Genomic DNA, 23,648 nt, shown 5'->3' with positions numbered 1-23,648 from the left:
TGTCAGCTACTTTTTAATTGAATTTTATCTTACGCTGGCACCTTTATCAAATCTTTCTGACTCCTTGTCCTTTTCCAGCAAACAAACCTTGTGTTTGTATAAAGTGAGAAACCAAACTCTCTTTTCTCAACCAGCACCACCTCCCACTCACCTCCTCCTTTGCAGTTGAAAGAGAAAAAAGCTTACATGCACACTGAAATGATGTCACCTTCAGGGTATGGCTTTTACCTTTCCCATTTGTGTAGGAGGAAATTTTCTTTGGTGCTAGTGAAACACGAATGAAATCTGAAATTTTAATGACTGTCTTTTACACCTCCTCCTCTCCTACCTGCTGCACACCTGGGACAGGATTTTGTCACAATTCAACCTAAGGCTGTGACCCAGCAAAATTCTGAAGCAAGTAATTGGTTATAAATTCAAACTGCTTTTACTGAAGCTGAATAAATTCAGAATTCAGCAGTTCACGGAGCATGTGATTTTAAAAAATGTAAATACAATTAAGTATGCACCCAAATGATTCACAGGTCTGGGATAAAAATAAAATAAAACTAAATTTAAAAATCCACCAAAAGAGCCCAAAATTAGAACACCCCACGTTACTGCATTTCCATGTCAACAAAAAATTTATTCAGGCATTTCATACCCTAAGAGCAGGAGGAACACACACCAGTAAGAATCACCATTCTTTCTTGCTAATAGTTGCACAAGGAATAAACATCTCACAAATGCTTGTATTGTATGGAGTGTTGCTGGTTGTTAAAAGGAGAAAACACAAATCTAAATGAATTTGCCAGGAGACATTTTGATCCTCCTTGCAGAATGTACCTCTTTACCAACACATTTGTCAGGACAGATCTTTTCCTTCTAGCTCTGTGTACCTTCACACATAGGAGTTCTCTCTGTTTCAGGATTTGGCATCTCCATTCGCAGGAGATCTCAGCAAAGGTTACATTTCTCAGCCATGAGAGTCCCATTCAGGGTAATTTAGAACCACGTTTGGATGGATATCTGCTTTTGATGTTTATCACAATATCATAGCCATGAAAGGTGGAACAGGCAGGATAATCCCATACAGAACTTTTGTATCAGAGTAGATTTTTTTCTCTGGGAAAATGCTAAACTACATTCACAGTTTTTCACATTTTCACCCTACATACATCTATACTTTATGTATAATATTCCAACATGCCTTCCTCAATTTCACTGTCTCCCTCTTAACTTTGTTCCTGTTCCTTTGTCACAAATATTTCCTTCATGCTAGAGGGACTGTTGGTTATTTTGGTTCTCCCCATGTCCCCAGGTCAGCCACTGCTCCTCTCCCCCACAGCCCAGTCCATACGAAACCAGACTTTCTAACCCAAACCTGTTCTCAGCTTGTGCTCTCTGTATTCCAACGATTTAGCCCAATGAACCATTCCACATCTCATCAATCAGACCACATAATTGTGGAGAACTGTGAACTTTCTGCAGGTTGATTACATGTTTATGCTAACGAGACATTTTGAACAAAAGGCTGTCTCGCCAGGCTTATTGGACTCTGACACACATTTCCTGTGCCAGGCATCCTGGCCACCTATCTGCAGCTTCAAGTTACAGTTCTTAGTGGGAAAAGGATGAATTAATTTATTTCCATTTATTATATCTCTAACTCACGTGCAATTTTTGAAATCCTGTTCTTCCTGATGTTTATTCTGTTGAACGGAGTAATGATATTGTAACAGTTTAATAACCAGCTTCAGGTACGTGGTGAGTAATATAGAGAATAATCGTTCTGATAATGACTAATTTCAGTAATAAACATCTGGCTTCTAAGGAACGGTAAGAACATATTTTTCAATTTCTCTTATTGCAACGTATGACATCATAAGTATTTCCCTTTTTTCTGGATTGATGTAGGAATACACTATAGATGTATTTTTCCGCCAAAGCTGGAAAGATGAGAGATTAAAATTCAAAGGACCTATGACTGTTCTCCGGTTAAATAATTTAATGGCCAGCAAAATTTGGACACCTGATACCTTTTTCCACAATGGAAAGAAGTCAGTGGCTCATAACATGACAATGCCAAATAAACTACTACGAATTACGGAGGATGGGACATTGCTATACACAATGAGGTGAGCCCTAAAATATTTCACCCTTCGCTCAGTTTTACAATTTAACTTGTGAAAGCATGTTTTCCAGACAGGAAACAGGTTCCTTTTTGAGCATTATTTAATTCCTGCTAAATAATTATTTTCACAATAGGTCTTGGGATGATGGAAAAACTGAGCTGTTTGCAGCATTTGTTTTTCCTCTCCTTCTGTGCTACCTCCACAGTCCCTAGATATCTTAATGCTTGATTTTAAAAAGATTCTTATAGTATTAGGAATCCATCAGTTTGCAGAGGACCTTAATTTGGCATTGCTTCAGGATTTCATCAGCAAGTATAATAAAGCCTGAAAGTTTAATATAATCTGTGCTCCTAGATTGTGTTCAAGTGTCTTTAATCTTTGGATCCTAGAGAAAGCAGATTCTAAGAACTAACAGATGCACACAGAATTCATTGACCATTCTTAATATTTCTTGTGCTTGGGAATATAAAGCATGACAGCATAAAAATAGACATTTCTTGTTCCATTCATAACAAGAAAAACAATTGATTAAAGCATTTGGTAAGTTAAGAGAAAAAATTATGCTTGTGCTGACAGCACTCATTGGAAATATACTATTCTCTTCATGGATAACTGAATTTTAGTTATCCAGTTGTTAGAGGAGTTAAATAAATCCTTTTGAGATAATGATGATATAGAGTCAGGCAAACATTCTGGATTAAAAGACTACAAATTAAAGAATGAAAAAAAATGATACGTTGGCTCTGTAGAGCTGCACATCCCCCCTTCTGTCTGCCACGAAATCAAAACAAGGTTTGAATCTCATAAAGGGATTCTGTTGCCTTCAAGTCAAGATGGATGACTTAGTACATAGGTGAATGCTGAGTTTTCTTTTTAAAATTTTAAAGATGTTTTTAACATCAGTACAAGTGTTTGGAGCAAACAAAGTCTCCAGGCATTTGGGATGTTCAATTTATTGTGCAACACCTTTCAAAACTGCCTAGACTAAAGTAGAATCTGCTTGGCTGGTAGCTACACAAGTCTAGGTCAATTTTTCTTGTCTTTCTAAATGCTTGGCTGTTTGGAATTTAATCCACAGGAACTCTGTCTTGGCAGCACATTGTTCACATATGTCTCTCCTTTTGATCATAACCATTTCTATTTCCTCACCTTTCCAAGTGCCTTAATGCAATCTTCTGCCTACTATTCAAATATTACTGTTCATTCCTTGCTGATGTGTGGTATGTGACTGTTTTTGGTTCATTTAATCTCTTTTATTGAGAAACATGTTTGCACTCGAGCTGATAGCAATAAAATGATTTCAGCAAATGTCTGAGCATCCAGAGTGGGCCAATTTATTGATTGCAGCAAGGAAGCAATTGCAGCTGCTAATAGATCTGAATCCTCAGCCAAGTTAGAAGCCTGAGCATGCCTGTGATGTACTGGGAGGAAGGGCAGAGGGGCAGAGCAGTCACACCCCAGCAGACAATTCAGGTCCCGTTGGAACAGCTAATTAATCACATAACAGATACTGTGCTATACTTATTCTATGTGTCTTAATAGAAGTCTATTTGCTATTTCTATGAAACTAGAATAAATGTGTCCTTTTGCTCATTAATCCATTATAGATTGACTGTGAGAGCAGAATGTCCAATGCATTTAGAAGACTTTCCTATGGATGCACATGCTTGCCCCTTGAAATTTGGAAGCTGTAAGTTTATTTTAAATTGAGGTTTCTCCCTTTTTAGGCCACTTTAAAAGAGTATTTTGCAACTGAGAAAACCTCAAGGTTGTAACCTTGTTAATTTTTCACGTTTTTTCAGGGTTGTATTTATATTCTTATATATATATATATTTATATTTTATACAGTGGACCTCTTTTATGTGTCTTAAGTATCCTACAGTGTGATGCCTGGACATTCACAAAAGACAAAAATGACAGTGCTCTAAATATCTAGATAAGCAGTTTGTCACATGGAAAATGTCATTAATCCTATAGTTGCTTTGTTTTATTAAAACCCAAATTCAATGTAAGAAAAAAGTAATACATGCCATGGATAACGGAATTGGTTTAGGTGAAAACAGTTCTGCTGCCATAGTCTTAGTATGTTTAATTCAACGTTTTCCCTAGGATACTCATATTGCACTCATAGAACATTTTTGGAAGTGAAAATTCTGCCAGATCTCCAAATAGAGTCCTACACTTGCAGCATATACAGCCCTAGATCAGAGAAGGTACTGAACAGAAAGTTGTGTAATTGAAATCAGTGTAATAACTGACAAAGCTTTTAGTAAGTTGAGAATTTTCCCCCAAACTTCAATTTGAATAGCAACCAACCTGACACTTAACCACACATAATATTTTAGAAATTAAATACAAAGGAAAAGTGAAGATCGAATTTATTCTACTTCATTTAACACTAACAAGGAAGTTAAAATGTATGGAAGATGTAATAGTGTACAAATTGTTTCCTCAATGGCTACTTTTTTTCTAACAGAAATGGGTCATTTCACTGATAATGGGCCTGATCAGTTTTAGAAGTCAACAAATGGAAAACGCAATGGATTCTTCACATGGTACCCGACAGGGTGATCATTTACTTTGGGCTGAATAGCTCTATATTTGCCATGAGATAGAGCTGATGTTTTGTCTTTAAAGAGCTGCTCATCTCCCAGATAAGGCTCAGGGAACAAAAGGCTCATACAACCTTGGAGTATAACTGACAAGAATAGTTTACTCCTGCAATGTTAAGTTTTCTTAGCGCTCTCCCAATAAATCTTTCCAAATCTGCCGTGAAACAGGAGGGGGTGGGGGAAGTTGTACTCCAGTTTGGGCAGATAGTGCAGTGGGTTCTGGATTGATAAAGGGAGATGTGTGCATCCCGAGATCCCAGCGACATCAGGAGAGGCTGCAGGACCGAATTTCTGCCAATGTGCTCATTAAAGTGTCTCTGTGGGCTGCAGCTTGGAGCTCGGAGGGAGGGAGATGGGTAATCCTGCAACAACCCTGCTCACGACAGCTTAAACCAGGAACAGTTTCCCAGCAAATCTGATTTACTGGACTGAATTTTATAGACTTGACAAGACAGTGATCACCACATCTGTGCTTCACTGAACCACAGCCCAAACACCAGACCTTCCCTACCATAGACAGTATTTCCCATTCTTCTCCTACACTGAGTTCTTTCTGGATCACTCTGTCCCAGATTAACATACTCTTCGTTCACAAAGTGCATGGCTTTCCAGATTACTGAGGATTTTGCCTCAGTTAAATGACTAAGATTTGCAGAAATTATTAAATAAAAGGAATAGATAATGTGGATTTCCATACAAGTCCAGAGCCACAACAGAAGGCAAGAACAAGATGGCAGAATAACATGCAAGTGTATCTGAACCTTTTGTATCTAAATTGATTTTATCCTTTAAAAAATAAAGTATGTAATTTTCTTAATTGAGCAAAAAAAATCACTGATATTTCTGATAGAAAGGCCATTTCTTACACACCACCCAAAGGCAATAACTGACAGTCTAAGCTCAGAGTACAGCTGTGGACTGTCATGTTTTAAAGGTTTTTTTGTTTGTTTGTTTTTATTTTATTTTGAACACTAATGCTCTATGGCAGCTATCCTAAATTGGGCCTCGAAAAACAAGTAACTCCAAATGCTTGGAAGGATCATTAGACAAAACCAAGGAGTTTTCAGGGAAGCTTTGCATTCACCCACTGAATTCAGGTGAGCTCCTGATCTGTGATCCTCATGGGAGGAGTTCTTTCTGTAACATGGTTTTACTGCAAACACTGCATGAAGAATTCACTGCTGAAAACAGCCCTTAAAGCTGCACCTCTCCCCTCCTTTTCATCAGATCATGTGCTATAATTATCAAGTTATAGTATATTTCTCTCAATATTTAGTTATTGATATAAATAGAAATATCTCTCACAGGACAAATGGCTGGGCCCAAGCAAGTTATGAAAGTGGGACTCACTGTTATACATAGAAAAAGAGCAGATCTTGTAATTAATTGCCACTTTTTAAGTGAGAATCGTGTTTAAATACATTTGGGACATTTTTGTCAAACTAAAGCAATTAATTATAATCATCTTAATGGACTGGAAAATTTACTGGAAAATGCATTTAATTGTCGCAAAATCCATGCTTAAAGTGCAGACTACAATATTGCACTCAGTAGCTCCCCAAGGTAGTATTTGCCTAGCTCCATTTGTTTTAGATTAAATTGGATAAGAGGTTTTTTACATCCTTTGCTGTTGCTCATCACTTGTTGGAGTTGGCTTCCTAAAAGCCTCACAGTGCAGGAGTTGTGTGGCTAGCACAGGTCTTTCCCATGAGAACTTCTTCTGTCTTTTATAAACAAAGATAAAGTTTAGATGTTATTAAAAACAGTGTCTCGAGATTTGGACAGTTCATGCCTGGCCAATCAGGCCTAGGGGGAGGTTTCTGACTGACCAATCTGGGTGACCTCTGAAAAGTCTATATAAGCTGAAATTAAAATAATAAAGTCCTCTTTTTCTTGTCACACTGAGAACCCGGGTCCTTTTCTCTGCTAGCGGCTCAACAGCGACAGAGTTGCACATCTCCTGTGGTCTCTGCCCATACTGTAGAGACCAATAAACGTTTGACCCAGCTCCAAGGCTAGTGATTTGCCAAAGAGCAGCCTGAGCTAGAGGTGATTCCAGTGTAAATTCAATGTGACAAATGCTAAAGAAATTCAGGAACTACAAAATGCCATATGTTGGCAAAACAAAATCAGACAGGCAGATGCTCTCCTCAGCTCTTACCCCAAACATCTGATTGTCAGTTTAAAACCGAGGCCACTCTGGAACCAGCAGTGATGAGAGCAGTGTCTGCGTTGCTGCGTGTGCCATGTCAGCTGGGAGGGCAGCTGAACCAGCACCAAACCTGCAGCTCATTTCCAGCACTGCCCACTGCACTCCCTGCCCTCTAACCCAATGCAGTCATTCTCAGCAGCTCAGAAAATCTCTCCTCTCTCTTCCAAGGTGTTCTCATACTCCAGAACAAGTGCATGAAAATTAATATTATTACTGTCTTTATGTGACTAGATTAGCAAGTCAGTTTCTGTGTTTACTGCGACCATTATTTTTAAAGTCAGAATTATTAAGATGCAGATTGGCTTTTGCCATTGATTCCAACAACAAATTTTGAGATATGTTGTAGTGTTTAGGGAATATGAAGCCTGAGGATAAAAGCACCCTTTAGCTTCCATAATGCAGAATCAAATGCCATGCAATTAATTTATCAGCACACTCTGTCCAACCACCTCTTCAATTACTAGCTGTTATCTCTTACACCGATGAAATAGCTAACTCACAAATGAGGTCGAGTGACTTAGATCCTTCCCTTTCCCTTCCTGCCTGTCAGTCTGAAAAAAGAAAATCTCATCTTGTAGGTAGAATTCCACTGTCATTTTGGATGCCCTAAGATGTCCATCTGCCTTCAGCTGCCTTTGGTGGGTGTAAGTTTGATGTTGGTTCTGGCCACACATTCACATATCCAGTTCTTACCTTTGGACACTCTTTAGGTGTAAAGAATGACATGAGATGTCTCTGTGTAGTCAATTAACTCCCACCCAACTGCTCCGAGTGAGAGCTACCAGATTCCAGACTGCACAAAATGACAGGAGAACTTTACTGTGGAACTAGGATTAAAAATATTTATGTGTAGCTTGATTCCTGAAATAACATAAATAACAGCACAAATCCCCTGAATGGCAGATGTAGATGCTGCTGAATTATCTGTGTAACAGACCAGAGTGCTTGGGTTTGGAGAGCCCACAGTGCCTTCCTTTTGCCTTGTTCCAGATGTAAGTCTTGAGTGTGAGGATCACTCAGAAATAACCAAAGCAAAAAAAAAAAAAAAAAATCGTGATTTAAACTCACTCTGTCCCAGGCAGCCTCAGAAATGTGTGCCAGGCCTGTTTCACAGCAAGGACAGAGTGATGGGGGCATAACCAAACGGGGAGTTGTGGCCAAGCTGAGGATGAGGAGATCGGTGAAGTCACTCCGAGAAGGACTTAGAGTGGCCCAGACAACATCACACAATGAAAAATTGGAAAGTCTGAGGCTCGTCTTCCTTGACAATAGCTAAAAGTTAGAAAAAGGGTTGGAGTTCTTGCATGCTCATGAAATTCTACTTCTCACTCTCACTTGTCTGCATAGGCAGGAATTACGTAAGAGAGAAATATTTTCATGCCATTGAGGACCAACCTTAATCCAGCCCTACGGCAGATATTTAGCTTTTTTTGTAAAAATCAGTTATATTTCCCATAGATAAATTCCAGTAAGCTAGTTGTGGGTTTCCACAGATAATGAAAGAGAATTAAATATTCAAACTACTGCTCAAAAAATTGTTGTGATAAAGCCATAAGGCAATAGAAAGTGCAAAACTGAAATGCAATGTATTTCTTTTAAATTAGATGCTTATACCAGAGCAGAGGTTGTGTATGAGTGGACAAGGGAACCAGCCAGGTCCGTGGTTGTGGCTGAAGATGGCTCTCGACTGAACCAGTACGATCTGCTTGGACAAACTGTGGACTCTGGGATTGTGCAGTCCAGCACAGGTCTGTGAAAGTATTTTTGGAAGGGTGTTAATTAACTGTCAAGACAGTAATTCAAAGTGGGATTAAAAAATATATAGATGTAAGACAAAAGGCATAAAAAATATAAAGATGTAAATTGCAATATATGAGCTTCAGATTAGGAAAACATGACTCTGAAAAGGTAACACATCCTGGGATTATTTCCCTACTTCAGCTGGTGGTGAAAATATTTGAACAATTAAAAAGCTTCCTACAGTGTCAGATCCAGCCAGAAAAACAAATAATTTACATTATAAAGGAGCACTCCTTATGTTCTTATATTATCTGCTTACTATATAGGCTTATAAAAACAGCATAACAATATGAATTCTCAAAGATTGTATTTCTGGAGGCAATGAAGTTGCTAAAAGCAAGTATATAGATTCTCGAGGTATTTGGAGAGTGAAAAAACTATGTCATCAAATTCAAAACCATCTGAAACATCTAAATAGGATTTAGTTTAATGCTGGCACCAGCTTTAACTCCAAAAATGTAATGAGATACAGAAATACAGCTGACATTTATAGTATGATACACATGTGATAGATGATATACATGTATATGATATACCTATCATATAGGTATACATATATACCTATATATATCATATAGGTATATATATACATAAGGCTAAAGCCCCTTATTTTTTAACTTTGCAGTGTTTGTTTCAAGATGTAATTTTTTAAAAAATTTATTTACTAATAATTTGAAAGATCTAAATGCAGTAAGGAGCTGAGCTTTGGGCACGAACAAGAGCTCTGCTGACCAGATTGACTGGTCAGTGGGCTGAAAGCAACACTGCTGTAAGAGAAGCATATGTTGCTTTGGATACACCCAAAATTGTGACTTACAGAGAAGTACACTTATAACTGCACAAACCAAATCTCCTAATGTGTCGTTGTTAAAGTCAATGAACATTTAAGGGAAAGTGACTCACATTAAGGTGAACTGCAGTTTGTGTCTGAATTTTTCATTTAGCTTCCTAAAACATATTCATATTCTCTATTAAGCCAAAAAAATTGCTCCCAGACAAGTTTCTAGGTTACCACTTGGAAGCTCCTATTCAGTTGATATAATCACAAAAGTAAGTGGGATGGCAATAACAGGGATTATGATAATTGTGTTGATGCATAAGAACAGCATCATCACAACTGCTCCCAGTGCTGAGCACAGAGGTGCTACAGGCAGGGAAAAAGAAAAGGGGACAACTCTTGACCTTCCCACTGATGGAAAGGTTGCCATTGGCTTTTCTGCAGCCAGTAATTCACCCAAATGCCCTTTGCTGAAAAGTCAGGTGGATTTGAGTGGAACTGCAGACATCTCAGCTCTGGGCTCTCTCAGACAGACCTCAGCACCCTGTGGGGCTGCCTTGGCTCCCTGCTTGCTGCCCTGCTGTAAGGGCAGCAGAAGAACCAGAAAACACTCATGAGCCTGGGAACATCACTAAACCAAAGAGAGATGCCAGGTGTGGTTCAGGGTAATTAGACAGCAATGGGAGGAGCATGCTGTAAAGGGTTAAGGACGGCAGATGAGAAATTTTGAAACAGAACTGAAACATAAAAGTAAGATTTCTTCATGCATTTCAATGAAGAAACAAACAAAAAACATTTGTTTTGCCCATGCTATTTCAAAGGTTTGAATTCTGAAAAAACCTGAATTCTACCTGAAGAAACTCTTACCATTCCTGTCTATAGTACAGCTAATATATGAAATATGCTAAGATGAAGATGATGTTGTTGAGATGCTGAAAAACAAAGAGACTAAATGCAAACAAAGAACTAAATGCAATAGTGGAAAAAAAACTAAAAACAATCCCATTACAGAATCTTTTAAGCACCAAATTTACAATCCTCTGTAGTTATTACCTGATAAGAATTTACAGTTGTGGAAGAAACATACTTATTGCTTGCAAATTCAATGTCTCAAAGAAAAAAAATCCTCATTATTTGCTTTGGAAAGAAAAATGCTTTGCTTTTCCCATACTAAAGGTGAGGATCAGGAGTGGTTAAAAATCCCTTTTCTCCCTCTCAAGGTAGGTGGGCAGGTAATCTCAACAGAATCTTCCAGCACATCTTTGTCCTCTGATCATCTCTGGTTTAAGATGTGACATAGGGAATGAAAAGTACGAAATTTCTCCCTGCTTTCAGAGTCGTGGATAATGACTCATCTTACAAAAAGACAAAAAGAATTGAAGTCAATCTTCACTTAAGAGTTCTCAACATCTTTATTAGGCCAGAAAATGATGCTCTTTTGCAGCTGATTCTGTGGATCATTAGAGCAATCTACATCTCGGGCAACTTTAAAATTATATTTATAGTTATGTGGAATTCTAGATACTTATTTTCCCAAGGATTTGGGTGCAGCTTGGTTATTCTAAACATTCTCAAAAGTAATAAATGATTTGCTGGATCCATAGAGTGCATTTTGTTTTCCTTTCATTTCTTCCTTGGCTAGTAGGCCACCCGCAATCCTTATTTATGGATACTGGACAAGATAACTACAAATACTGATTTTCTAATGACAAGAGAAGCTTGAAACACTAAAACTTTTTTTATTGTATAGTTTATTCATCTATTCTGGCAATGGAATATGCAGGTAGTAATGACTTTAAAATAGTATTCAGTAAATGAAATAATAGTTATTGCTGTTTTGCTTAAGCAGAGTTATCCATTTTCTATTTGTATGTAAAATTTCTGTCACTCTCCAGCTACTGATTCATATTGACTCAGAAAGAGTTTAAAATGATCCCTTTTTGTAAGCACCTTAAATGCTTTAAAGGTTTGTGCATGTTTCTATTTACCACAGAATTATTTTGCCACCTTGAAAACATTGCTTTACCCTGAGAATCATCAGGATTTATACTCACATTGGGCTATTTTTTTCTGATCTTCTGAAAATCTGCTGAGATTACTTTGTTCTTAAGAGTTATTTTACTGAGTTACATGGCATAAGTAATAAATTATAAATACTTTGTTTTAAATTAATGGCAAGGAAAGCCTTACTCCTCTACCTACAGTAATAGAAAAAGAATTGTTGTAAGAAAAAGCATTATTATAGCTCAAACTCAGTCTCCAATTCAAGCCTTACTCTGATATGGTGCACATTAACTTTAGGTGCTCACCTGATGTCTGGTTTTTTACAAATAGTTTACAGAACACTGAGAAATAGCTTTAATGTAACTTTACTGAATTATCAACTGCTTTCTCCTAAGGGCACCATTTAGTTTCTACCACCTGCACTTTTGACTCAATTATTGCAATATACTGTAGAATTAAGGGCTGGTTAAAAACTGCAGCTACAGAAGAACTGATCACAGGTACAAAATATTCCAGATCTCTGGAAATATTCCAACATGGACAGTCACTCAAAAATTAATATAGATGCAGAACTTGTGTGATGACTTTTAAATGCCTCATATTGTGTAATACATATAAACTAATTTAAACTTCATGGAATAAATAAGATGAAAACCAGATTTATCTGCAGAAAACAGTTATTTGTAGATGACTTTAGAAATTACAATGAAGCTAAGAAGAAATATCTTTCTTTCTGACTTCCTTGGATAAGAAAAGATAAGAGGTAAGAGAATATAAGATGCATAAGCTACAGCTTGTGAAAGCCTAGCAATCAGACACTGTGAATATAGGCAATATTTTGCTCAAGAGCTGTCTGAAATTTTAGACTGTAGGGAATTTCATGGCTGTATTGCAATGCTTTCAAAACAGAATTACAGAGGAATTGGAAAGTTATAAGAGTGATCAGCAGCTGTCACGAATGTGGTGAAGCTTTTCAATTAAAGAAAGCCACAAAATAAGGAAAGCTAAAGGTGCAGTAAATAACTGGAGTGCTTTCATGTCCTGCTGTCATTTCAATCAATCTTATCAAAGATCTACTATCTTTTAATGAGTGCCTGCAGTCCATTGGTCATGTTGAACCTTAAGAAGATGGTTTTGCCTTGTAACTGAAGTGCAGAGCATCATTCCAGGCCTCTGCTTTGCCCAATTCCCTCCTCCCACCATCACCTCCAGCTGGCTCCCAGCTCAGACCTGCTGCAGTGCTTAACAGACAAGAGTAATCCCTGTCTTTTTAATTGCATTTATGCTTTGGATCTTGTTCTCATTTTCCAGAGGTTAAAATACTTTGATATTTTAAGCAGCTAAGTAAAGCTTCAGAGTACAGTGGTGTGTTCACTCTGTATTCTTAGCTTGCCATCTACAATCACTGAATTAATTCTGACATACCGTTGTGTGCATTCTATATCTGATTGCATTAAAATAGCTTCCCACGTCATATTTTAAATAGATAAAATTAAATTATTGGCTCTCCCAGCCAAGACTGGCACCCTTCATAAGATCATAATCTCTGGTACAGAGGAGAAGGAGGTTGTTTCACTGAAAGGTAAGGAAAGGTGAGCAAAATTCAAGTAATAATGCCCACTATACTACTGCCACTCCTGTTTCTGAAGTAAAAAAAAAAAATCCTTGCATATCCTTTGCTTTACCTCTCAATTTAAAATTTATTCTCTTCTCCCCCTTTGCTGCTGTCTTTTATATCGGGAGTATTGTCACATCTTATAAATAAGCCTTCCTTGAGGTTAGATGTTCAGCAAGATTGTTCAAATGAATGTTCTTCTGGACTCTGCATTAAAGAAATGGGCATTTGACATGCTCAGTGCATAAGCTGTCAATGTCTAGACACCGTTTTTCAATCAAGTTTAAGCTTTTCCTGTACAAGAGCAGCTTTCTCCTTCCAGCTGCCTACATTTTAAAATAGAACTACAGTAATTTCACGTCATCTCTAACTAGACAGAAGTTTCCGTTCAGTTATGTGTCTACTTGTTTCATTCCAAAGATGTTTATTGCATAATAAGAAGAATCAGTCTGCTCAAACAAAAAAAAAAAAAAAAAAAAGGAAAGGAAAGGAAAGGAAAGGAAAGGAAAGGAAAGGAAAGGAAAGGAAAGGAAAGGAAAGGAAAGGAAAGGAAAGGAAAGGAAAGAAGGAAAGGGAAGGAAAGGAAAGGAAAGGAAAGGAAAGGAAAGGAAAGGAAAGGAAAGGAAAGGAAAGGAAAGGAAAGGAAAGGAAAGAAGGAAAGGAAAGGAAAGGAAAGGAAAGGAAAGGAAAGGAAAGGAAAGGAAAGGAAAGGAAAGGAAAGGAAAGGAAAGGAAAGGAAAGGAAAGGAAAGGAAAGGAAAGGAAAGGAAAGGAAAGGAAAGGAAAGGAAAGGAAAGGAAAGGAGGAAAGGAAAGGAAAGGAAAGGAAAGGAAAGGAAAGGAAAGGAAAGGAAAGGAAAGGAAAGGAAAGGAAAGAAAAGAAAAGAAAAGAAAAGAAAAGAAAAGAAAAGAAAAGAAAAGAAAAGAAAAGAAAAGAAAAGAAAAGAAAAGAAAAGAAAAGAAAAGAAAAGAAAAGAAAAGAAAAGAAAAGAAAAATATGAAAATGAGGTTTTTCAATCTTTGGAGAATATACTGTTTTTCAAAATCGAATTTAAGATATATAAATAATGATCTGAAAATGAGCATTATTTGCTCTTCTCTGGCAAGAAAGTTTTATGGAATGACAGGAGTATATTAGAATGTTGTTTTCAGAGCTGACTCACTCTGATCTGAAGACTTTTATTTATAATAGGGTGCAATATAACGAAAAAAATTCTTCCTATGAAGACCTCTCATTTGTATAATTATAAAAGCTTTAATGTCCTTTCTTCTTGGTTTAGGAGAATATGTTGTTATGACCACACATTTTCATTTGAAGAGGAAGATTGGTTACTTTGTCATCCAGACTTATCTGCCGTGCATCATGACAGTGATCCTGTCACAGGTGTCCTTCTGGCTGAACAGAGAATCTGTTCCAGCAAGAACTGTGTTTGGTAAGCAACTCCTGTAGACTTCCTGAAGTCACGAGGCAATTGGGTTTCAGAAATATTCTGTAAAAGTAGTTATGTGTAACATGATATTGGAGCCTGGACATGGTGCAACACACAAGAACTAACACATTTCATTGGGAAGATGTAGGTCCAAAGCTTTTGAACTGATTTTAAACCAGTTGTAAAAAGGGACATGAAAATACCTCAAGCCATCTATTACCATTTGAATTTTCCCAAACAATCAGAATATGAATAAAGCATTTCTGACAATGGCAATAACATTGATCTTGGGATTATCAAAAAGGCTTTAATCAGTGGATATCATTCATTTGACATCTTTAGGCCCTCTGAAAATTCTTATCTTAATTTTTTCTTCCCTGAACCCCTTTTACAGGCTACTGTTGAATCAGCAAGTTATTGTGCTTACAGCAGTGAATAGATGTGCTCAAGGAATGCAATGAGAAGGCAAGACAGTTGATACAGCTGATCCCCAGAGTTGAACCACTGCTTGCAAATGCTTATCTTAAAATAAGAAACAGACAACTTGCATATTCATTGGAAATATTAATCCAAGTCCACATATCCACATATTTAAAAAAAAACCAAAACAAAAAAGAATGCAATTAAATCTTCATTCAGGAAAACTAGAACCTGAGGTTTCTGCTATGTGACCTGGTCTTTGGGGATGTCCAGATGGGATTGCTGAACACCTTGGGCAGGAGGACGTGGCAGCAGCCCCAGCCAGGCTGGCTTTGGCACTCACTTCACTGAAGAGAGTTAACCCATTTGTGCTGGAAATGTCAAAGCCACAGAGTCACTGCTGAGAAATGCAGCCTCTGAAACTCTTGTTGAACAAGAGCTATTTTTATGGATCTTGCCTTGCACCCTTCACAGCTGTGCTTTAGCTGTCCAGTTTCTCTGGAAATCAATCACGACTTGCATAGCCTTTGACCTCATGAAGGAAGCAGAGGCTTTCTGTTGATATACAGATGTACATTTTCAGAACAGTGATTTAGACTACAGGATCACAAAACTGATTTACATAATATTGTTTAGATTAGCCACTAAAATTAATTCTGAATTTTTAACATCAGCTTCGCTGAGAACTACTCTAGTAGGGACTTTTATGGCCTTTTACGGTCAAAGCCATTGAAATTGTAACTATTTTACCTCTTTTTGCACATACCATTTAAAAAGAAATGTCTGATCATCAGTTTGAAATGCTGTACTGCACTGTCACTGGATGGAAAACAGAATTTCCTAGTCTCAATGAATAATATATAATACTGCACAATTTTCAAACTGCTATCTTCACAGGCTCAAGAACCCACACATTTCTCAGCTTTCCTTTCAGAAGACAGTTATTTAGTAAATACTCTTGTGTTTACTCCATCATTATGCATCAAGATAGCTTTTTCATTTCAAAATGGCAGCAAAACAAAGATTCAGAACATTTTGCATGAATGTAAATACACACACAGAGAAGCACAACTTCCATCTTTTAGCCCACTTAGTCCCACAGATAATAAAAGTTATAAACTCTTCTTTAGCTACTGTGTAAAAGAAACATAAGCTCACTAGTAATAAGTCAAAGTAAACATTGTGTCTCAGGGAAGTGAAATTGCTTCCTCATTAGGAACTAATAATTCAAGCCCTTCGCACTACCACGTAAATATGTCGTTCATTAATTGGCCTATTTCAGACCACTGCTCATTTCCACTAACACTCAGTGCAGTGAAGATGAACTCGCCAGACATATCCAAGGCATGACAGTGCAGTTGTCAAGGTAACTTGTAGACGTGATTTGATGTAAATGCCTTGTGTGCACCTGGAGATTCATTTTTCCAAGCAGTACAAGCAGAGTGAATTCAGTGCAGTCCTGCTTGCTCTCTGGGGCCAGGAAAGAGGAAAGGTTCAGCAGGGAGAAGCTCTGATATCAGAAATGCAAATTACATTGTCCTTGTTCTTACATAAAATCTTCGCTATTTTCAGGGTATCAGTGAAAAAGGGACAGAAATCTGTTAAACCATCAATTCAAAAAAATGAAGTAACACCTAAATCCTAGTGCCTTTGAGTCTACTTTTGAAGTATAATATCCCAAATAACCTGAAACAAGATTTTTAGTTTTCTAAGTATCTTGGAACTGCTGCAAGAAAAAACTAAAGATACTAAATTTTTAGATCAGTAGTACAATTTGCAGGGCATGAATAAAGAACAGCGACAATGCTTCTTCAAATACCAGGAAGGGTAAAGTAGTTCACAAATCATATTCCCATTCCAACTTTAAAAATATTATCCTACTATAACAACATCAAAGAATAAAAGTGTAAAAACTGTTTTGAAAATCCACAACTTGAAATCTGACATCCTCAATTAGCAACTGAGCCTAGGTGGGGAAATTTGTGAGAACCAGGCTGTAGAAAAAGGCTTTCCCACCTCCAGCAGCAGCTGGGAAATGAAGCACAAAGCACAGCCCCTGGCCTGAGGACACAAACTCTTTGCTTTGCAGGAGTGACAACTGTGCTGACCATGACCACGCTGAGCATCAGTGCCAGGAACTCGTTGCCCAAGGTGGCCTATGCCACGGCCATGGACTGGTTCATCGCTGTGTGCTACGCCTTCGTCTTCTCGGCGCTCATCGAGTTCGCCACCGTCAACTACTTCACCAAGAGGGGCTACGCCTGGGATGGCAAGAGCGTCGTGCCAGAAAAGGTAACACTGCCTCATCTCCATCCCAAAAAGTCACTCTGCCATGCCTGGGCACTGCACAGTAATAATTCTTATTCCTTAGAACAGTTATTGCTCCAAGAGTTTCCTCTTGTGTCCGCACACAGCATTTCTATGCCATAATTACTCAGATGTTGAATACCTAAATACTGCTTCTGACATACTGGGTGATACTAAATGCTGTCAATAATGAAATAGTCTACTGAGATTTTGACTTCTGCAACTGAGCAGAAAAAAAGATGGATGCGTAGTATTTTAAGAGAAGGCAATTAATTTTTTCTGTTTGAATAAGAGAAGGTGTGAATGCCTCAGTATAAATGTAGGAAAAAAAACTTGTGGCTGCAGTATTTGACAGTTCCCAAGGTATAGTGCTCCCCAACATGAAGTTCAGAAGGGCTGCTCTGTCATCATGACCAGATAGATCACCACAGGAGCCCTTTCTTAGCGATATGAAAAATGTGTTTGTTTTGGGGGAGGCATTGAGAGCTGTGCTGGGAGTGCACAATCCTGATTTATCCCTTCCTGAGCACACCAGAGAAAACTCCCACTGATTCCTTTTGCTATGGAATCACACCTGGTCCGTAAACCACAAGTGCATCAAGAAATTGTTGACGATATTTAGAGAGTGAAAGAAGTTTCATGTTCCCTGTGAGTTACCATGTCAGCTGCTGCTGTGAGCAAGCTCATTTGGTTGGGTTATTTTAACTTGCCAGATTGGTTATCATGAACATTCACTGGAGATCCAGGAGAATAAATACTTGGAGGAGCAGATGTAACTCACTGGTATGCAAAGATACATTTTTAATTCAGGATTATGGGCATATATATTATTTATGTATTTTAGTTGCATAAGTCAGTAAAAAAAACCCCAAATTAAATTAGGGCATTTATAAAATGACAACACAAAAATATTAAAGAACAAATGAGTGAAATAACAAACTTACAGTAATGAGCTGCACAACTGCTGCTGAATGTTGAGTTTTCAGTCATTGATGATATTTTCACTGAACATAGTTTTTTGATCCTTTGTTTTCCTGTTTTCATGACATTTGTTAGAAAAATGAACTGCATTGATAGAACTGTATGCTTAAATATTAAATATTGCCTTGCTAATTTATCCTCCCTTGTAATGTAGTTACTATAATGAGCTGTTTCATTTGTTACAAAGAAAATTACATTCTAAAAAAAAGGCCACACCAATAAACTCTATTTAAAACATTGGAAGATTTATGGCTTTGTGCTCCTCAGCAGGTAAGGGGCTCTATGTGCCATTTGCTGGTACCTGGTGCTGTGAGTTTTTTGCAGTGAGGAAAAGCAAGGCAAGCTCACAATGAACAGAGCATCACAGATTAATCAAATTTAGAGCGCTAATTAGCTGTCATACTGCTGTTTCATGAAGCTGAATTTGACATGAAATATTAAGACCTAGGCTGGTGTCAGGGTTTGCTGTGGATCAGATTTCTAGTGACATTTAAATCTATGGAAAGGGATCCCTCTGAGACTTCGGTGAGGGATCTCTTTGTCTGCTGGATTTATTGCTGCTCACCAGAGTATCCAAATGAGAAACAAACAGGATTGGCTTCACACCCAGCAACAATTTTAGCAGCCTCCCCACCTGGGAGGGAAAAAATGGACCGGGGAAAAAAAAAATTAAAAAAAAATCTGTCAAGCCTTTTTTCTTCAAATATTTTTTCAACCTATTTGTTCCTCCTATTCAGAGGAAATATTCTAAGAAAATCTGAAGGTTTTTCTTGGCCTGAAGCTAAGACTTTTATTGCCACAAATTAAAGAACATGTACAGAGTCATTAGGTGAATCCCTTTCCTTGCTAAGCAGCGTACATTTAACATTGGAGCCTTCATTTCCTCCCCACATGGGGCTCCAAGCATTCCCTCCACAGCCTCTCCCCTCTTACCCTCAGGCTTTTGCAGCTTCCTTTCCTCTTCCCTTGTGTCCCACAGGAGCCTGCAATGTTCACCTCTTGAACAGGAATTTTTTATCAAAACTCCACTACTGGGGGCTCACAGTAGTGATTAACCTATAGATCTGTCATTGAAAGTACTGTGACCACATAACAAAGATTGTCCCCCTGGGACAGCTGCATCTTGAAAAGAGAAAATTGTATTTGCTGTCATGTGAAAAGACATAACAGACCACCTTCTGCTGCTATTTTCTCTTCAACCATATCTTCCTCCCCCATCCCAAGAGGATAAAATGGATAACATTTGCCCTTTTTTTTTAGTAGCAAATACTACCTGAAGATTTTCTAAGCTTTTGAAATTGTTTTTTGCTATGTACTTTGTTGTTGCGGTTTTTCTCATAATTGCAGGAATCTTTATGCCTTCTTAATGACCCACTACATCTCTTTTCTGTGTTTATCCTTGGGCAGTGGCTGGAGAAAGGGTTTGGTCTGCCAGAAACTGGGGCAGTTGAATTCTAACTGGTATGCCCAGATGTCAAAATTTAAATCTTTTCCTACAACTGCATGCCAGAAGCAGAATACTAGAAAACATAAGGACCTAGGGATAAAATAAGTTTAAAGAAGCTCAATAAGTCCTTATGCCCTAAAAGATATTCAGTGTATTCTTGCTTTAGCAACATAAGTAGGTGGATGCAAAACTCATACAGACATTTAAGTCCTTGTATATGGAATGCCATTTAAGCCATTAGGATCCTACTGCAACGTTCCAACTAATTCATAATGCACATGCCTTTGGTGTAAGCCTTTAGTGAGTACAACACTGGCAGCTTTGCATCTTACTGAATAAACCACTCCTTTAGTGCATGATTACATGATTTAGTGTGAATTTTAATGTATGAATTGTGTTAGAACTAATTGTGTCACAGTATTTGTTTTAATGTTGGAAAGTTACATTACGAATTCTGTGTCCTTAAGTTTTTATGCTGGTCAAGAGAAACAGTTGATTAAGGGAATATTAAACTATGAGTGGTTTGTCACTGCTGATTATCATAAAAGTTAATTTTGTCAGTGAGCCTAGCTGTCAGCTCTCATTATAGTTTATCTATCATCTAATTTGGTTTACCTAACACAAGTAGTATAAATGGATGGCTTTGTCTTTGTTGTCACATAAATATTTTGCATGAGTTATAGATCCAGAACTAACTTCCCTCTTCCAGCTTATTACGCTTCGTGGTATGAATTAAAATAATTGCAAAATGTTATGGTGGTTTTTCATAATTGCATCTGTCAGGAAGGTACTGAGAATAAAACATTTTCCTCTTTCTCCAGCCAAAGAAAGTGAAGGATCCTCTCATCAAGAAGAACAACACATACACAGCTGCAGCCACGAGCTACACCCCTAATATTGCAAGGGACCCTGGGCTGGCAACCATTGCTAAAAGTGCAACGATTGAGCCCAAAGAAGTGAAGCCAGAAACAAAACCTGCAGAACCCAAGAAAACTTTTAACAGTGTCAGTAAAATTGATCGACTATCAAGAATAGCCTTCCCCTTGCTTTTTGGAATCTTTAACTTAGTCTATTGGGCTACCTATTTAAACAGGGAGCCCCAGCTGAAAGTTCAAACTCCACATCAATAACCTCATTTATTCGTAGAGTTCTGTTTTGTCTTTTGCTCTGGGAATTGCTTCCCTTTTTCACATACAGTAATTCCCATTTGCTTCATTGCCTCTGTCTTAAAGAAAATAAAGGTTTCTTTAGTTAGCAAAAGGTAAAATATATCTGTATATTAAAAAAAACTGTGTGTGAGGGAAAGAACATTATAAACTATATACTTTGAAAAAGTGATTCTGGAAATGGAAAAGATTTGTAGAGTGATGGGAGGGCAGAAAAGAAAAAAAAAAGAAACCATTTGTAGCAAGTTTATGTCCCCAATGTCCCCAAAAGATATTATATATGTACATGAAAAAGATATTTTTATTCAGAGAATTGTAGGGAGGGGGGAAATATTCTTTATGACATTCCTGATGCACATCATAGATGCTATCATTTATTCAGCCACTGTTTATAATATTTTCAAGGATGTAAAGCTTTCCATTTGCGGAATCCCATAAGATATGTTATTTTCCTAATCCCTTTTCTCTTCTACCTTCCAAACTACCTGACTTACAATATTAATGGTCTTTATTGAGAAAGGCAATCTACTCACTCTAGGTACAGTTTGTCACTGTATAGCACATAAGATCTAAAGGTAACAAATGCTTTAATCTGCTCTCTTACTGCAGGCTTGTTCCAAGCATTAAGTTGTCACTAGACTAGATTTAAAACCAGTTGCACTACCAAGAGCAGATCCCAAGTTTTCTTCTATCACCTGTGTAACCTAAACAGTTCCTGGATGCTTTAAAGGTAGCTTTTATTCATCACTATGTTTTAGAGAGTTAAAAAAAACAACAAAATTTTTGCAAGCTCTAGATATGTTGAATGTATTCTTTTATAAAATGATACATTAAAAGAAGCTTTAGACTGAGATTTATGAATAGCAGAAAGATAAAATATAGTATTTAAATAATGTCTGTAAATATGCAGCATGAGATTGTACATTTTTTACTTTTTTAAAGTTGTGTTCTTAAAACATTGTGTAGGATTCACCTCTTAGCTCTTAATATGTTGTTAAATGCTCAATAAAACATATTTAGAGCCTGAATTAATGGACAAAAAATAAATCAGTGGTACTGGAAAGCTTACAAAAATAAATAAGCAGAAAGTGCTTGGAATTTATTCCATTTGTAAAGTGGTTGAGTGGACAGTAGCTTGCAATTTGACAATGTCATCCAATGTATACTATTAGATTAGTGACTGGTCTGCTCAGGTCATGCATAAACACTAAAGTATGGGATTATATTTGGTAGGTAAAAATGGTGAAATATTTGTTAAGACAGAAGTTCATCTGTATATTACTGCTATATTTGCTGAAACATAACTGTTACAATAAGCGATGTAATATATGTAGCATTAAATACAAAGAAGTCATACATAAAAGAATGTACAGGAAAATAGATTTTATTGAGTAAACTTACTACATTTCATTTTTACTGTAGCAATATATTTGTAGGAACAGTATGTAAGGGCTTTAAATACACGATGTCCATTTTGCAGGTATTGTGCTCCCTTAAAAAAAATCTAGTCAGTATCATTACTGCTGATTCTTAGAAATAAAATTTCAGATAAAGATTTTCAAAGAGATGGGAAGAATGATGGATATTTGCAAGCATCAACTAAAAAAATGTAATATATGGTATTGAATGGATTTTAAAACAATGCTACATGTTTAAAACAATGCTACAATGCTACATTGCAGCTACAATGCTACAAAACAATGCTAGCACTGTTTTAAAACAATGCTACAAAGAGAAACAGCTACTGAGAGTCAAGTTTAATAGGCAGTGTTTTCTAAACTCAATTAATCAAAAAGTTGACATTCTCTATCTACAAAAGGAAATAGTTAATGTTTTATTTAGATCTTTTTTTCTTAATAATGCTTAATTGTCTAACATTTAGTCCTGTCTAAACTTCATAAGTTATCTGATTGGAGCTTATTTAAAAGGGGATGTTTCATCTCTGGTATCATGTGTAGATATATGTATAGAAAAAAATAAACTATGGCTCTTTAACTTCTGTGTACTTGTTTATCTTGTTATTTTTGGCGTTAAACTAGTGTGTTCATTTAGGGCATTTTATCTTTCTAGCAATTCATAGCTACCTTTTGGTCTGCATTTTGCACATTAGATGTGAATATTACTTAACTAGTCTGCTTTTTGCTATGCAATGATTGCATTATATCACCTCTTAGTTAGTCTATGCCAATAGTATTATACTGTATAAACTTGACTGCACAGTTTATCAAAGACAAGGTATTCTCTATGTAGCTTTTTTACAGTGCTTTGCTAAACCATGTAATAATAGTAAGTCTTCCTTGAAAATAATGATACACTCTTATAGAGGACAGTTTCTGTTTACTCCTGAGATAATTTTAAAAAGATGACATTGAATGTTTATTGCACCTCAGTGCAGTGATGTGGCAATAAAACCTAAATCTAATAGAGGTTGTTTATGGCAGAAGCATGTATTGCTTTACAGAGTTTAGCAAAAGCTCTTTATTTTATGTCAGACTGTAATTCTATTATAATAATAAAGCTAAAAATGTTCAATAATGAAAGTGAATGTTTTACTTTGGTTTTCTTAAGTTACTGCCTTTTATGACACATTGCTTGATTAACTGCTATTCATTCAAAAACTTATTTTCCGTGGATTTGGCAATGAATGCAGTTTTAATAGACGTGATTTTTTGTCCAGCGTTTTCCAGGGACAAATACAACAGGAACGTTTCCCAAATCTGATTTGACATACAAAAAAGATGGTTTAGTCTGTACATTGTATAT

The 23,648-nt window shown here is 37.0% G+C and overlaps 1 protein-coding gene across 4 annotated transcripts in view; it reads left to right on the top strand.

Annotated features, from left to right (window-relative positions):
• Positions 1–23,425, top strand: part of GABRA1 (gamma-aminobutyric acid type A receptor subunit alpha1) — a 42,083-nt gene extending 18,658 nt beyond the window's left edge. For all 4 annotated transcript variants that reach the window (XM_085073456.1, XM_085073453.1, XM_085073454.1 and 1 more), the window contains exons 5-10: positions 1,897–2,117; positions 3,722–3,804; positions 8,544–8,687; positions 14,415–14,567; positions 17,074–17,276; positions 20,541–23,425. In XM_085073456.1, the coding sequence (XP_084929582.1) occupies positions 1,897–2,117; positions 3,722–3,804; positions 8,544–8,687; positions 14,415–14,567; positions 17,074–17,276; positions 20,541–20,849 (1,113 nt within the window). In that variant the 3' untranslated portion in view covers positions 20,850–23,425. The remainder of the gene's footprint in view (positions 1–1,896; positions 2,118–3,721; positions 3,805–8,543; positions 8,688–14,414; positions 14,568–17,073; positions 17,277–20,540) is intronic.
• Positions 23,426–23,648: the final 223 nt, after the last annotated feature.

Source organism: Lichenostomus cassidix, chromosome 13, assembly GCF_008360975.1.
Source record: "Lichenostomus cassidix isolate B80296 chromosome 13, HeHo_3.0, whole genome shotgun sequence".
Taxonomy (NCBI): domain Eukaryota; kingdom Metazoa; phylum Chordata; class Aves; order Passeriformes; family Meliphagidae; genus Lichenostomus; species Lichenostomus cassidix.
The sequence above is the reverse complement of the archived record's forward strand: the minus strand, read 5'-3'. Positions and strand labels throughout refer to the sequence as shown.